This window comes from Gopherus flavomarginatus, chromosome 3, assembly GCF_025201925.1.
Source record: "Gopherus flavomarginatus isolate rGopFla2 chromosome 3, rGopFla2.mat.asm, whole genome shotgun sequence".
NCBI classification, from domain to species: Eukaryota; Metazoa; Chordata; order Testudines; family Testudinidae; genus Gopherus; species Gopherus flavomarginatus.
The window spans coordinates 227925794-227941036 of record NC_066619.1 but is presented as its reverse complement, the minus strand read 5'-3'; the positions used below and the strand labels follow the sequence as shown (position 1 = coordinate 227941036).

At 38.0% G+C, this 15243-nt stretch overlaps 1 protein-coding gene across 1 annotated transcript in view; it reads left to right on the top strand.

The window, feature by feature from the left end:
* PDGFRL (platelet derived growth factor receptor like) overlaps window positions 1–14883 on the top strand; it is a 44384-nt gene extending 29501 nt beyond the window's left edge. The window contains exons 3-6 of the mRNA XM_050947872.1: window positions 6580–6731; window positions 9686–9979; window positions 10464–10603; window positions 14044–14883. Coding sequence (XP_050803829.1) covers window positions 6580–6731; window positions 9686–9979; window positions 10464–10603; window positions 14044–14259 — 802 coding nt within the window. The 3' untranslated portion in view covers window positions 14260–14883. The remainder of the gene's footprint in view (window positions 1–6579; window positions 6732–9685; window positions 9980–10463; window positions 10604–14043) is intronic.
* Window positions 14884–15243: the final 360 nt, after the last annotated feature.

The following is a 15243-nucleotide window of genomic DNA, read 5'->3' as shown; positions in this document are numbered from 1 at the left end:
TTAGCTCTCTTTCTGTGCTTGCACACTGAATATAGTGTCAGCAGTGAGTTGGCCCCTGCAGCAATGTGAAATCAGAAATTAAAAATATTAAAAAAAAACACTAAAATCAAATATTCCAACACCAAGGAGATGTGATTTTGCACATATGACAGTTAATGTGCAAACCAGCAAAAATAAATGCTTTTAAAGTCAGACTAGCACCAGATACAAAAAGACACAGCATCTGTGCACAAACAAGAAATTGAATTCCAACTGTGAATGTTGTAGGCTATAAACATTTCTTCAACATTATGTAAGAGAATAAAGCAAAATTGCAAAGCCAAATTAAAATTATATAGTTGCCTAGTGGCTAAAGCACTGAACTGGGACATGAGAGCTGGGTTCTATATGTGAGTCTGTCACATGTCTTCTGGGTGACCTTGGGCAAGGCACTTCACTTTTCACTGTGCAGTTTCCCAGTCTGTAAAATGGGCATAATTATATTGATTTTCTTTGTGAAGAGCTTTGAGTTCTACTGATGAAAAATGCAATATAAGAGCACATTATTATTATTTTCATTTATTTACTAATACCACTAGCATAATGTAAATACCAAGGAAAAAGTATACAGGCTGAAATTTCATATAGTACAAACAACACAGAAGCCACTGCTTAGAGTTAAAACAAATGAATGCATTAACCTAGTGACACTAAACCTGGAGCAAACTATTTATACAGTAGACGCACAAGCAAAACATCTGGAGCAAACAATGCCCTGTGATGTTCCTGCAGCAAAGTTGCTTAGAGATTACCAAGTTGTATTTGATGGACTGGCTTATCTTCCAGGCATGATAAACCTGGAACTGTTTAAAATTCAGAAGATTAAACCCCAAGAGGAACCATCCCCACATAAGTCAGTCAGTGAATATACAAGTAAACTCAGTCTTTTGCTGTCCTTTGCCACAGTAAAAACAAGTTAAACTACAGTCATCATTTGGATACATCAAATGAACAAACAAAAAAAATTATAATAAACACTGAGCTCTCCAGTTAGAGAATGCCTGACTGGAAGGATCCACCTGTTGCAGTGCACTAATGTATCTTGTACTAATACAGATGGTCGACTAGTTCTAAAGGATTTAGGGCTTGTCCTACAAGGTGTTTGTAAACCCTTAATGTTCAGTTACTTCCATGGGAATTGGAGGTACTCAGCACTTCATAAAATAATCCTTTTTAGTAAGCCTGATGTCTTTTGGCTCCTCCAATGGGTCTATGCTCAATTTGCAGTCTTTGCTGTCTGTTCAGTAAAAGCAGCAAAGAATCCTGTGGCACCTTATAGACTAACAGATGTTTTGGAGCATGAGCTTTCGTGGGTGAATACCCACTTCCTCAGATGCATGTAATGGAAATTTCCAGTGGCAGGTATATATATACAGAAGCAAGCTAGAGATAACGAGGTCAGTTCAATCAGGGAGGATGAGGCCCTGTTCTAGCAGTTGAGGTGTGAAAACCAAGAGAGGAGAAACTGGTTCTGTAGTTGGCAAGCCATTCACAGTCTTTGTTCAATCCTGAGCTGATGGTGTCAAATTTGCAGATGAACTGAAGCTCAGCAGTTTCTCTTTGAAGTCTGGTCCTGAAGTTTTTTTGCTGCAGGATGGCCACCTTAAGGTCTGCAATAGTGTGGCCAGGGAGGTTGAAGTGCTCTTCTACAGGTTTTTGTATATTGCCATTCCTAATATCTGATTTGTGTCCATTTATCCTTTTCCGTAGAGAAAACTACTGAGCTTCAGTTCATCTGCAAATTTGACACCATCAGCTCAGGGTTAAACAAAGACTGTGAATGGCTTGCCAACTACAGAACCAGTTTCTCCTCCCTTGGTTTTCACACCTCAACTGCTAGAACAGGGCCTCATCCTCCCTGATTGAACTGACCTTGTTATCTCTAGCTTGCTTGTGTATATATATACCTGCCCCTGGAAATTTCCACTACATGCATCCGACGAAGTGGGTATTCACCCACGAATGCTCATGCTCCAAAATGTCTATTAGTCTATAAGGTGCCACGGGATTCTTTGCTGCTTTTACAGATCTAGACTAACACGGCTACCCCTCTGATACTTGTCTGTTCAGTGTGTAAACATAAAAAAGAGGGAGGGAGAGCTAAGACAGTGCAATATTCAAATCTTATTTGTTGCTCCATGTATACTGACCTCTCTCATCAAGCACTTCCTTAAATTAAAGTTACTTAAATTCTTAGCTGTGGTTGTATATAATCCTGCTATAATGCTCCCTCTGGAAAACTATTTATCATAACATCCCCTTTTCGCACTTACTTAAGATAGCAAAAGTAGTCATGAATACTGTGATGAGTTCTCCCTGGGGTGCTACCTGAGAGTGGGGTAACACTGAGCCTGTTTGACCCACCAGCCTGGCCTCCCTTGACACTGTACTGCTGTGACAGGCCCTCAAGCTCCCTACAGCACACACAGAGGTAAGGACACACCCAGCTCTAGCTACGCACACATGCTGAGATCAGCTCTGTAGGGGAAAGCTCAGCTAAGGCACCTCCCAGTCCCTAAGGCACACCCCCACCCCCGGAGTATAAACCCAAAATGATACCGTTTTGTACTGCACAAAGAACTGTACAGCGTAAGCTCATGAAATTCACCCCCTCCCTCCAATGTGGAGAGGAATATACACAGCTTTCTGCCCCAAGTAATGATTTTCACACACTGGTTTTAGAGAAAACAAAAGTTTATTAACTACAAAAGAAAAATTTTAAGTGATTATAATGGATAGCAAACAGATCAAAGCAAATGAACAAAAATGCAATATAAGCTTAATATACTAAAGAGATTGGATATGAGTAGCAAATTCTCACACTAATTGTTGTTTTAGGCAGTTTGCAGAGATTCTTGAGGCAAGCTGCACTTGCTTGCAGCTTAAAACTGCAGGTATACCTTTCACAGGCTAGAAATCCCTCTTCTATGACCTGTTGTTCTTCCTAATGGTCCTTCCCAGCCAGCCATCCAGACTGATTGCTTTTTGCCTGGAGGGCAATCCCCAGGTGTAAACACATTTGTAATAGATGTACAGACAATGTTCCTAACTTCAGATACCAACATGATACATACATACAAATAAGATAATCATATTCAGTGAATCATAACCTTTTCAGTGATATCTTACATGACCTATCTTGCATAAAATATATCATAGTTATGCCATAATCATATTACTATGAAGAATATGGATTCAGTGTCAAATACCATTACCTGCTTACTTATTTAACATTTTAATACACCTACATTAAAATCTATATCATCACACTTAACAACTCTCATTTTTTAATGGACTCTTAATTTGCATGGCAACTAAGGAGTTTTCTTCTGGTTTGGAGAAGATTGTTCCTTCATGTCTTAGTATTGTACTTGCAGGTGTTCTGATGTTGGCGCAAACCTGAGTTGTCTTGTGATGACAGTTGACTGTCTTGGACTTGGTTCTGTTTGTAGTATGGTGTTTTGAGAGTCAGTTCTGATATCTATCAGTTGCTTATCGGCCATATCCTGCTGACCAGATCTCACTGTTTTTCACTCTTTGGGGTACCCAGGGTGGTAAGGTACCATACCACTCTCTCTCCTTAGTGTGAAGTAGTCCGTGCCTGCTGTGGATAAGCTCCTTGAAACCACCAGCCTCTGGCAACTCAAGCACCACTTTCCAAACTTCTGAAGGCCTGGCTCTCTCTGTATAGTATCAATAGGCACACACCAATCCCCCGTTCTCTGTAATGTCTAACCCCTCTTCAACTGAATACTCACAGGATTACTAGCTGCACTGTGCCCCAAGGAACAGAACACACCAGCTTGTAAGGTGTGTTTCAGGGCCCCCACAGCACTTAAACTTATTCTTGTTTTAACTACAAGTATGTCTGTTATCAAAGAATAGAGATTCAAGTGATCGTGAATAAGAATATTGGAACTAAACAGATAAAATTATTTTAGTCTCTAGAAGGCCTGTTGTGATTTTAACTAACAGGTTAACGTCCTCTTTATAGAAGTTTTGTCTCACCTGAAGTTTTATCTCACCCAAAGTTCTCTTCATCATCTTCAACCAGCATTTCTCATGAAGCAAAATCGCAATCCTTTTGCATCCTCAGTGAAAGGAGCCTAGGTGTCTTCTCTGACCTCCAAATAGAGTCAAGCGAACCTCTGAAGTTCACCACCAGATAGAATTCCCGCATTCCACTGCTCCTTTTCTCTTTCTGTTAGATTTTTTTCTCTGAAGTTCTCACAATTCTTAATTCACATTCAGTTCAGACTGGTTATAGGTGAACCATTGTGAATGACACAATACTCAATGTATATGTAATCAGGTAGATGAATAAACATCTTTTGTCTGACAGAAAACCTGTTTCTCACTTTTAGTTGTGCCTTATACCTTGATGCAGATGCTAAGAGCATATTTTCAGTGTATTTTCAGTGTGTACACACACACACACACACACACACACACACACACACACACACACACACACACAAAAACTCCTTACATAGTGTCTGTACGTACATCTCATGGTGATACTAATAACCACTGTGATCCTGGCTTTCATTTGAGACCTCACATGACATTCTTTGAACCAGAATGGGCACAATAGAATCAGGATATTCCTGTAACCCCTTTGACAGTTGGCAGTCAGAGAGTTCTTGGCACACATCCACATCAAGCATTGTACTGGCTGCTATTAAGGCCTTCCATGGGAGTGTTTTTCCTTTTCAAAAATGGCTTATCATATTTTCTTTGCTTTTTACAGCTTTCTTTAATACAGTCTTAGCAATGTTAACTGCTGATTTGGCTTCGTCTGAAGCAACGTAGATTTGAGATGCCACACCCGCTGAATTCCTTCATTGCTGTGTACATGATAGGCACCGCAATAGAGTCTGACAGTTCATCTAGTTTCCAATAGCGATCTACAATAATGAGGTAGTTTTTGTAGTCCATGGTGGAAAAAGTCCATTCCTAATTTTCTTTAAGGTCTGTTGGGGATGCTGTGTATTTTCATTGTCTCTTTTTGCTGCTTGGCCTGCATTGCCCCACATGTATGAAAACAGCTCACCAGGTCTCTGAAATCCTTGGCTATGTTGTCCATTATACAGCATCTCTGGGTTTCTGTATTTGGACTTCTGTCTAGAATGGCACTGATGTATTCTTGAAAGAGTTTCTGTTCTGTGTGATCTAGGTATTAGGATTCAACTGCCTTTATACAGGAAACTGTCTTGAATGTTTCTATTAGATTGAGTATCTCATTCTTGTTCAGTGGCCATATTTTCATGCTACAAAACTGCTCTAGATAAGAATTCAGCTTTGCAAATCTTAGATGTATACTACAAGAAAGGAACTAAGCTGTTGGGTTCTGTAGACTTTCAGAAGTAGTTGCTGAAGCTGTTTTGGGATCACCAGCAACAGCTTTTCAAAAATGCCGTCTAGTGATTTATGGTCATTTTCTACTCCAATGGTATCCCAACTTTGAACATACTGGATGAAATTTTCATGTGCACACTATTGCGAGACATTCCTTTTCCATTTGAGCATGTTCCATTGATGATAGTAATCTTGATGCAAAAGTGTCACTTTTGTCAGTTTTGTAGGAATGATGCCGCATGCACCATCTTACTGGCATCATGTCACTTAGTTCACATAGTGGTATTTCATGATAGGATAGTCAGTCTCTAACTCCTTGGTACATGTGATGGCTGCATCATGTTGAAGTAACCATGTGTAGGCTGCATCTTTGTCTAGTAGTCACCACAGGAGTTCACAACCACCTGAGATTCTTGGAAGAAGTCTTGTCAGATAGCTTACAAATCCTAATAGTCTCTGAACTGATTATATCTTCAGGTATAGGCATCTGTTGCATTAGGGGGCCAGGATGTAGCCCTTGGGAGGTCAGCAAGTGTCCCATGTCTGGTACTGCAGTCAATCACAATGCCATCTTATTTTTATTTCACTTTACATTTATTTGCCTGGCTTTTTCTAGTAGACAGATGAGGTTATGCTTATGATTATGATCTGCCACAGCCTCTGCCATGTGTCCCAGCATCCATATACCAGAATGTCATCAGATACCACTGTAATCCCTGCTAGTCCTGTTATTGTGTCTTGCTGGCAGTGTTGATATTCTTTTGCTTCAAGTTTGATCCCAAATGGCATTCTCAAATGTCTGTTTTGTTTCCCTTCCTTCTTTTTCCCACTCCTTTACTTACTTACTTCATTCCTCACCTCCCTCTAACCTTAACTTAAAACTAAAACCAACAATAGTAATAATACATATAACAAACAAAGCTTTGCCAGTTCTTCATAGCATGTGTTTGCGCTTACATGTTATGACCTCATCCTCCACCCTTGAATTCAGTGGGACTACTCATTTTTTACAAATATTTGCTGGATCAGAGGTTTATTATGCCCCTGTTAGGGGAAGGATGCAGTAAATAGCCAGTTACAGAATGAAAGAGAAAAAAGCAAAAACAAATAGAAATGAAGTGAGAAAATGTACAAAGAAGTATATGTATGCTTGGCTTTGTTTTATGTCTCTATTCTCTGTAGCATTAAGCAGCTTGACAGATATGGTCAGCTGATCCTTGCAAATTCTACTGCAGCAGACACTGGTGAATATAGCTGCTGGCTTCTTCTGTGTAATGGCTCTAGCTGCAAGAAGGATGAGTCTAAAACAGGCTCAACATACATCTTTTTCACAGGTAATGGATTCATTGGGTTTATCAACTGAAATGCCTGGGTTGTCTGTCCATAAGGCAGGATTAGGGATACATTACTGGTGGAGTGAGCAGGAAATTAAGCAAAGAATTAACAATAATGTGATTTATGTGTCTACTTCCCTGTTCATTACTCTAAATATATACTCAAAACCATGTCTAGGGAAGCAGAAAGTGGATAGTTTGCAAAAATCAGATACAATATTCTAATTTTAGCATCTGCAATAAAACTTAAACAATGCAGGAGTCCTTTCCTCTTGTTTTATTTCCTTCTGAGAAAACTTCGGTGGGAGAAAATAAAATAACATGTTAAGACGCATCTTCTCATGACATCCTAATGCAAATACAGTTTCCCCCCATGCATATTACATTCCTGGGCTGGAATCCTGGCCCCATTGAAGTCTGGATTTCACGCATGTTTTTCGCATCTCACATATGAGCCTTATAAGATGCAGAGCCACTACTATAAATATATGTACTAGCCCACAAAGCTTGAAGTTGATCGCTGCCCTAGTCCTTAGATATTTTATGATTTTTATTAGGGCTGTTGATTAATCACAGTTAACTCATGCGATCACAGTTAACTCATGCGATTAACTCAAAACTAATCTTGATTACAAAAATTAATCACAATTAGTTTTTTACTGGCACTGTTAAACAATAGAATACCAATGGAAATGTATTAAATATTTTGGATGTTTTTCTACATTGTCACATATATTGTATTCTTTGTTGTAATTGAAATCAAAGTGTATATTTTTATTACAAATATTTGCACTGTAAAAATGATAAACAGAAGAAATAGTACTTTTCAATTCACCTCATAGGAGTACTGCAATCTCTTTGTCATGAAAGTGTAAATTACAAATGTAGATTTTTGCTGTTACATATCTGCATTCAAAAACAAAACAGTGTAAAACTTCAGAGCCTATAAGTCCACTCAGTCCTATTTCTTGTTCAGCCAATTGCTAAGACAAACAAGTTTGTTTACATTTACAGGAGATAATGCTGCCTGCTTCTTATTTAAAATGTCACCAGAAAGTGAGAACAAGCATTTGCATTGCACTTTTGTACCCGGTATTATAAGATATTTACATGCCATATATACTAAACATTTGTTTGCCCCTTCATGCTTCGGCCACCATTCCAGAGGACATGCTTCCATGATGATGACACTCGTTAAAAAAAAAAAGCGTTAATTAAATTTGTGACTGAACTGCTTGGGGGAAAATTTTATGTCCCCTGCTCTGTTTTACCTGCATTCTGCCATATATTTCATGTTATAGCAGTCTCGGATGATGACCCAGCACATGTTCATTTTAAGAACACTTTCACTGCAAATTTGACAATACACAAAGAAGGTACTAATGTGAGATGTCCAAAGATAGCTACAGCACTCAACCCAAGCTTGAAGGATCTGAAGTGCCATCCGAAATCTGAGAGGGATGAGGTGTGGAGCATGCTTTCAGACATCTTAAAAGAGCAACACTCCAATGCGGAAACTACAGAACCTGAACCACTGAAAAAGAAAATCAGCCTTCTGCTGGTGGCATCTGACTCAGATAATGTAAATGAACATGTGTCTGTCCTCACTGATTTGGATTGTTTTTGAGCAGAACCTGTCATCAGCATGGATGCATGTCCCCTGGAATGGGGGAATACAGTGCAAATACTTGTAATAAAAAATAAATAAAGTGAGCACTATACACTTTTTGTACTCTGTGTTGTAATTGAAATGAATATATTTGAAAATGTAGAAAACATCTAAAATATTTAAATAAATGGTATTCTGTTATTAACAGTGTGATTAATTGCAATTAATTTTTTTAATCGCTTGACAGCCCTAGTTTTTATGCAGGTCAAATAACAATCTAGTGTTATTACCTAGTACACTATTGGTGATTAAAGGAAATGGTTAATTTGTTCTTTTAATGGAAAACATTAAGAGTGATAAAAACAAACTTTGCAGCCTGATTACAGCTAAACTGTTTTTGGCTGGCAAATGCTTCAGTGTTACAGCGTAAGATCACTGAGATAAGATTGTTTGTAGTAAGGTTCAGAAATAAGTTGGAGCCATGGGATTATATGGAAGCCGTTTATTGAAACAACCTTGGAACACTGACTTTTCTCTCTTTTTCAAAAGGTTGGAATAATCAGATAAGCCACCTTACAACATACAGGCTGGAAATATTAGGGCGTTTAAAAATTGCATTTATTAGCAATATGTCAACATATTAGAATACTGCTGGTTTTTGATGACCTAACAGCACTAAAATGTTTGAATTGTTTAGTTACTTAATTGTTTTTAAACTCTATGTATTTCACAGCCTGTATCTACAATCTTAGGTATTTCCAAGGGACCTTCCAGCTGGTACCCAAGCACAATACAAAATCAAATGCTGTCAGAGGCCATAATAAAACTCCTGATGATTTTCTACTTTCCCCTTTGTAAAAGGGTGGATGAATTTAAGTAGAGCCAGATAACTCATTAGGACTTTTTTAGTCTGCATTGTTTCAAAAGCTGATCCCAAAATTGGTGTTGGTCTTTATTTTTATTTTTTTAAAGATACAATCCCTCCCCCCATTTTATGAAACAGGAAAAGGAGGCTACATTTATTTGTTTTTAAATTTAGTGATTAAAGCCAAACTGCATATTAGTTTGTCCAAGTCAGACATGTTTTTACTTTTTTAAAAAACAAGTCCATGGTGACAGATTTAATTAATTGTAATGTATGTTAAAATGATTGTTGCCAGATACTCTGGACACAGAAATAAATTACTGCTAATGCAAAATCTGAACTTCATCATCGTTAGTAAATTTCTCCTCCCATATGTTCATTTTTTATATATTATAAGATCATTTACATTTATATTTTCTTATATGAAATTTATAGACATCTTTTTAGCTAAATATTATATTGCATTACCTTCTTATATAGATAAAGGGGAGCTCTTTGTACCTACTTCCAGTTATTTCGAGATTGTCTACCTGAACCCAGATAAACCAGCAGTAATCCCTTGCAGAGTGACCATCCCATCAGCAAAAGTAACTCTGCACAGGGAGTTTCCAGCAGAAGAAATCAAAACAGATGGAACTAATATTATCTATGATGTGAAGAAGGGTTTTATTTATCAACACCCCACCTCTGACCACAAAGGAGTGGTCTATTGTAGAGCAGAATCACGGGGAGCACCTCAGATTTCTATCAAGTATCAATTACTGTATGTGGAAGGTAAGATGAATGATTTCCATAGATTTACATTCAAGCCTATTTCTCTTGCTGGAGTTGCTTATGGGGTAAGATTTCAAATGTGAATTTGAAAAAAAACCAAACAAACCCTAATTATAATTACTGAATTTTTCAATTTCAGTCTGATTTTTTTTAAATAAAAATGTACTTTTCAAATTAAGTCTGTTTGTAGAACATCTTGCCAGAATGTATGCTAATATAGAAAAGCATAAGGCTTATACTATTAAGTTAAAAACTAGGCGCACACTGGTAAACCATTTTATTATGGCTGGATAGGAACCTGTGGTGCACAATAAATTCTGACAGCAATTAGAGCTAAAGAGGATAATAGAGAATATGAAAGAGCCCAGATACATCAAAGCAAAATTTGCCCATAGATAGTTTTGTTTGGTTGGGTTTTTTTATTAACGTTTTTATTGATTTTTGGACATTTATTTTCTTCCTTCCACTCACACCTTTCATTCAGTCCCTAGTGGTCCACCATCGACAACAATTGTGGCATCATCCAACAAAGCAGAAGGTGGTGACAACGTTAATGTTCTCTGTATAGTCCTTGGGGAGCCAGACATAGAAGTAGAATTCAGTTGGAAGTACCCAGGGGAAGAGGTAAGACACACAATTCTAACGTGGAGGTGCATTTTTTCTTAATAAGAGTAAACTCTCACACTACAACATTTTAAATACCAGTCAGTATTTTCTAGCTGAGTAAGGCAAGGTGGATCAGAGTGCATTGTCTGGCTCTCTGGTAGCAGGGTCACATCAGGAGGAAGCAACATACTATCTGGTTGATTTTTCCAGGCCATTTTCCTCATTGAGGGCCTGAAGTTACTTGTAAAAATGCTCTCTAACCTGAGAGCTTTATCTGGGCTAGTAAAATCAAGCTGGGTGAGGTATGACGGGAAACAGTGAATGCTTACCAGGCCACCAGCTTCTCTCAGACAAGAAATGATTTGTCCCTGGCTTATGAAATTCTCTTGATGATGACAGTCATCATTCTCCTTTGGGGAAAAATTAAGATATGGTGAAGCATAGTTGCATCGAGAGTTCTTTGCTATTAGTGGTCTGTTGTATTGGACTGTATCAAATGCTTCTATGAGGGCTACCATTGAAGGGCCATTTGGAAACTTTTGTGCTGGTGGTGGTGGTTCTCACGTGGAGCGTATTACATGTTTGTGCCATTTACTGCGAGGTTCCATTCAACAAACTCACTCTGATCTCTATAGTTCTAGCATTGGAGACTATTTATGTTATCAGTAAGTACTCTTTCCCTTCTGTACCACACTGACAGTCGACAATAACTTTTTCACTTGCAAACCTGCCCTTGGTTTGAACTTCAGGTGGCAGGATGTTCTGGCAGTAATTTCTTCCATTGATCTCACCACCCTGGCCACGAGGCCAGGGAGTTAAACACAGTTGGTACATAATTGTAAACGATCCTGATGCCTCTCTGGCATGATCGGTATGTGATGAATTTAAGCTTCTATAAGGAAAAATAAAAGTTCTCCAAAGAAAACATCCTAAATATAAGCAGCTTCAGTGCTAGGCATAGTTTGCAGATTGACAAATACATGAATTTATCACTCTTGCTTTATATGAGCAGTCATGGTCAGCATGCATCCTTGTATCTACTGCAACAAACAGTTTTGCTTACAGCAGTTATATCTGGAGCTGGCAGGGAACAATCCTGTTGTCAGTTTTCTGCCCAAGCAGAATGAATATTATAGATGTGTCTCAGTAGCTCTTATGATTTAGGTTGCATTGAGGTTTACACTTATAGCAGTGTTAACAATATAGCATATTGTCTTAGTCAAATATTTAGTAACTTTTGGCAAAGGAAATATTTTAAGTACAACATTTTTGAATTGTTTTCATTGAGTTTTTTCTTCTTTTGAGAACCCCAGTCCTTACAACCTCCAATGTTTTCAGGGCTAGTGCAGTTTAATTTTCTAATTTAACAGTGTTCTTCCCATTATTTGATATATCCTGTGTTTCCTGAAAGAAAAAGCCACTAGAACTGTTGAGTTCCATCAGTTCTCTCCTCCTGCCAGCCTGTCCCATTGCTATTATCTGCTGAAATTATTACAAAAGTCAAATTCTGCCAACCCTACTTACAGTATTTTCCAGCTGGGATTATTCATTTTGCAATGTTATTGCTGATGTAAGAATCTGCCAATTAGTAGTTAACAGGTGATGTGCTGGCTCTTAAGCTAATAATTAATGACTGGCTTGATTGACTAGAGTACACAACTTCTTAGACACTGGCTCATTTTCCTGAGCATAAGTGCAGATTGGATTCTCTTTGGACAAATGTACTGGTCGTTGCACTCCATGACAGTTGCCTTTTTGCAAACTTTCTCCTATTAAACTAATCTGAAGATGAATATGATGTCCCAAGGTCCTGTGTAAATAATCTTGGCATTTGTAAATGGCTACTAAATTAACACTAGAAAGAGAGACTGTCTATTCTTAATCTGCGTGATGTGTCTTTCTTTCCTTCCAAAGGTGCCTCACTCTTATGGAAGAGAGAAGCATACCGTTTGAACATGTTTGGGTTTAATTTTCATTTCCTTTACTTTTTGGCATAAATATACTGCAGAGCTTGAAAATATTTTCATTTCCTACCAGGTTCATCCTGGTTGCTGAGGGAGTACAAGCCAACATGGTTAAAGTTTTTTGTTTCCCAGCATTGTGGATGCAAGCAGAAAAAGCTGTTGCCTTACAGAAATTTATGTTGTAATCCAACAGCAGGATATCTCTGTGTTGAAAACCCTCCCCCCATGTAATTTGCTACCAGATACTTGTATTTTCAGGTCTTTATGTGCAAAATTTGACATAAACATTTGGGTCAATTTCTGCCATGTCTCTAACCTCATTGGCTGGTGGAGGTTGGAGTGAGAGTCAGGGGACACTGGGGTACAGAAAATATCCTTTAACATTCAGATTTTTCAAGATAGAATTTCCCTCATCAGATTAGCCAAATGGCTTTCCAAGTCTCAGCTGTCTGTTCCCATGTATCTAAACATCCTTGCTTGCATTTTAGATTGAATATATCAGAAAAAGCTTAATGAAGGGCAACACGATAACTCTTTTTGATAGTATAATACTGTGCTGTCTAGAAAGTTCTTCATGAATACTGTTTCAGCTTTAAAATTAACACAATGGTCCTCTCTACACTGCAGAAATGGTGGCAGTCTAACTATACTGTAACAGTTTTATCCTGTGTGGATAGAACAAACCCACAGCCATGTTAGGGAACCAGGCTTTCACCCTAGTAGATTCCAAGTCTAAAACATGATTCTCTAAGATAGGTATCATATCTGTTCACACAGGCATGCAAAAAGCATTAACATACGTGGGCCACAACCATGATCTGACTGATATAAATGTGGCTATTTTCATAGTTTAGATAGGGCCAAAGTTGTAAATGTACTGGATCATCCAAATAGTCCAAACTTGCGTACCTGGGGATGAAAATCTTCCTATCCTTATCTAGCACAAGAGGGTACAAGTGACTGCGTTAACCCTTAAAATGAAGGCATGAATGCAGAGGGAGAATGTGCAGTTTGGCTGTAGCTTCAAAGGGGACAAGATTAAACTCAAAGCGAATTTAAAACAGGGATTTCTAAATGGAAAAGCTAAGGTGAATACAACGGTAGTGATCAACCATGCCTGTAGCTTTTATTGTAGGAAAATTGCTGTAATGACTGCCAAACACCCTCAGCCTCCTCATTTAATCTATCTGACTTTCAGAATAGACTCGTATGACTGAGCATTTGTTTTGGGTTTTGAAATGAAATAATGTACACCTCTACCCTGAAATAACGTGAACCGATATAACACAGTAAAGTAGCGCGCTGGGGGTGGTGGGGGGGCTGCACGCTCCGGCGGATCAAAGCAAGTTTGATATAATGCGGTTTCACCTATAATGCAGTAAGATGTTTTGGCTGCCGAGGACAGCGTTGTATCGGGGTAGAGGTGTACTGTCACTAAATAGTGTCTGCAGGATTATACATCATCATTTCCTTATGTGGGTGTTTTTAAAACAGCTTGAAAGGCCTGTGATTATCCAAGATTCTTGGAGGCTGATCAAGAGAGGAATTGGGCATACTACAAGAATCTCCAAAAGTGTTATTGCCATTGAAGATTTCGAAACCATTGATGCTGGCAACTATATTTGTACAGCTCAGAACCTACGAGGACAAACCACAGTAGCCACCCGTGTTGACCTGACCAGATATGTGGATTCTGTGGACACAGAATGAACAAACAGTATGTTATTGGACACATTAACCCTTCAGTTTCTTTTTATTAATTCTGAGGTGGAGGTTTCTGTTAATATCTCTCTCCTCATGTCCTTACATTCCACTTCCATTACAGAGCAGTAGTCCAGAGCAGAGATCCTAATGCTTACCAGTACTCAAGAGAATTGGTTTGAAATCATATATTAAACCTTTTCTAGCCTGATTATGCATGTGGCTCCCAAGTGCTCCTAATACCGTGATAAATCTTGTATATAGACTCTCCCTGACAAATAACTTCTTTGTTAGGTAAATATAACTACTTGTAAAAATGTTGATTGTGCATTATTTTCATGAATGCTGAGAGGAGGATATAAAATAACTTTTAAAGTAGACCCACCAGCATAGATATATTTTCTTCTTTGTCTTGGTGGTGATTTTAACACATTGTACATGTAAAAAATATTAAAACTTTGTCACTATTCAGTAAATAAATGTAATCCAGGTCTACCAAATCAGAGAAGAGTAATCACTGTTGACTAATTTTCTATAAGAAGTGAATGATGACTAAGTTGTGTAAGTGTGTGGTTTTACTGTTTACTCATACCTGAGAGAGGGTTAGGATTGAGTACATGCGAACTTTAAATTGTGGTAGCACTAAACATTTTTTAAAGGGAGGTACTTTAAAAAAATTAAAAGATAAAATATTTTGCATTTTTGTCTCAGAATATTTCCAGTTGTATATCTTGCTTTTGCCCCAATGTAGTTAATTTTAAAATGCCCACTGTCTTTAGCATGGGAGTTTAACTATTGCTACATAGTAGAGAGATGACTTGGCATTTACAAGCAATCTTTCATAGGAGAATATAAGCAGAACACATTGATTTACAGTACTGATTGAGAAAAGATCCTGTATCGGCCAGGTTGGTAACTACCTTTGACTGTATTAAGTGAATTTACTCCAATCTTAGTATAAATGAAACACCTGAATCAAAAATGTAAACAATC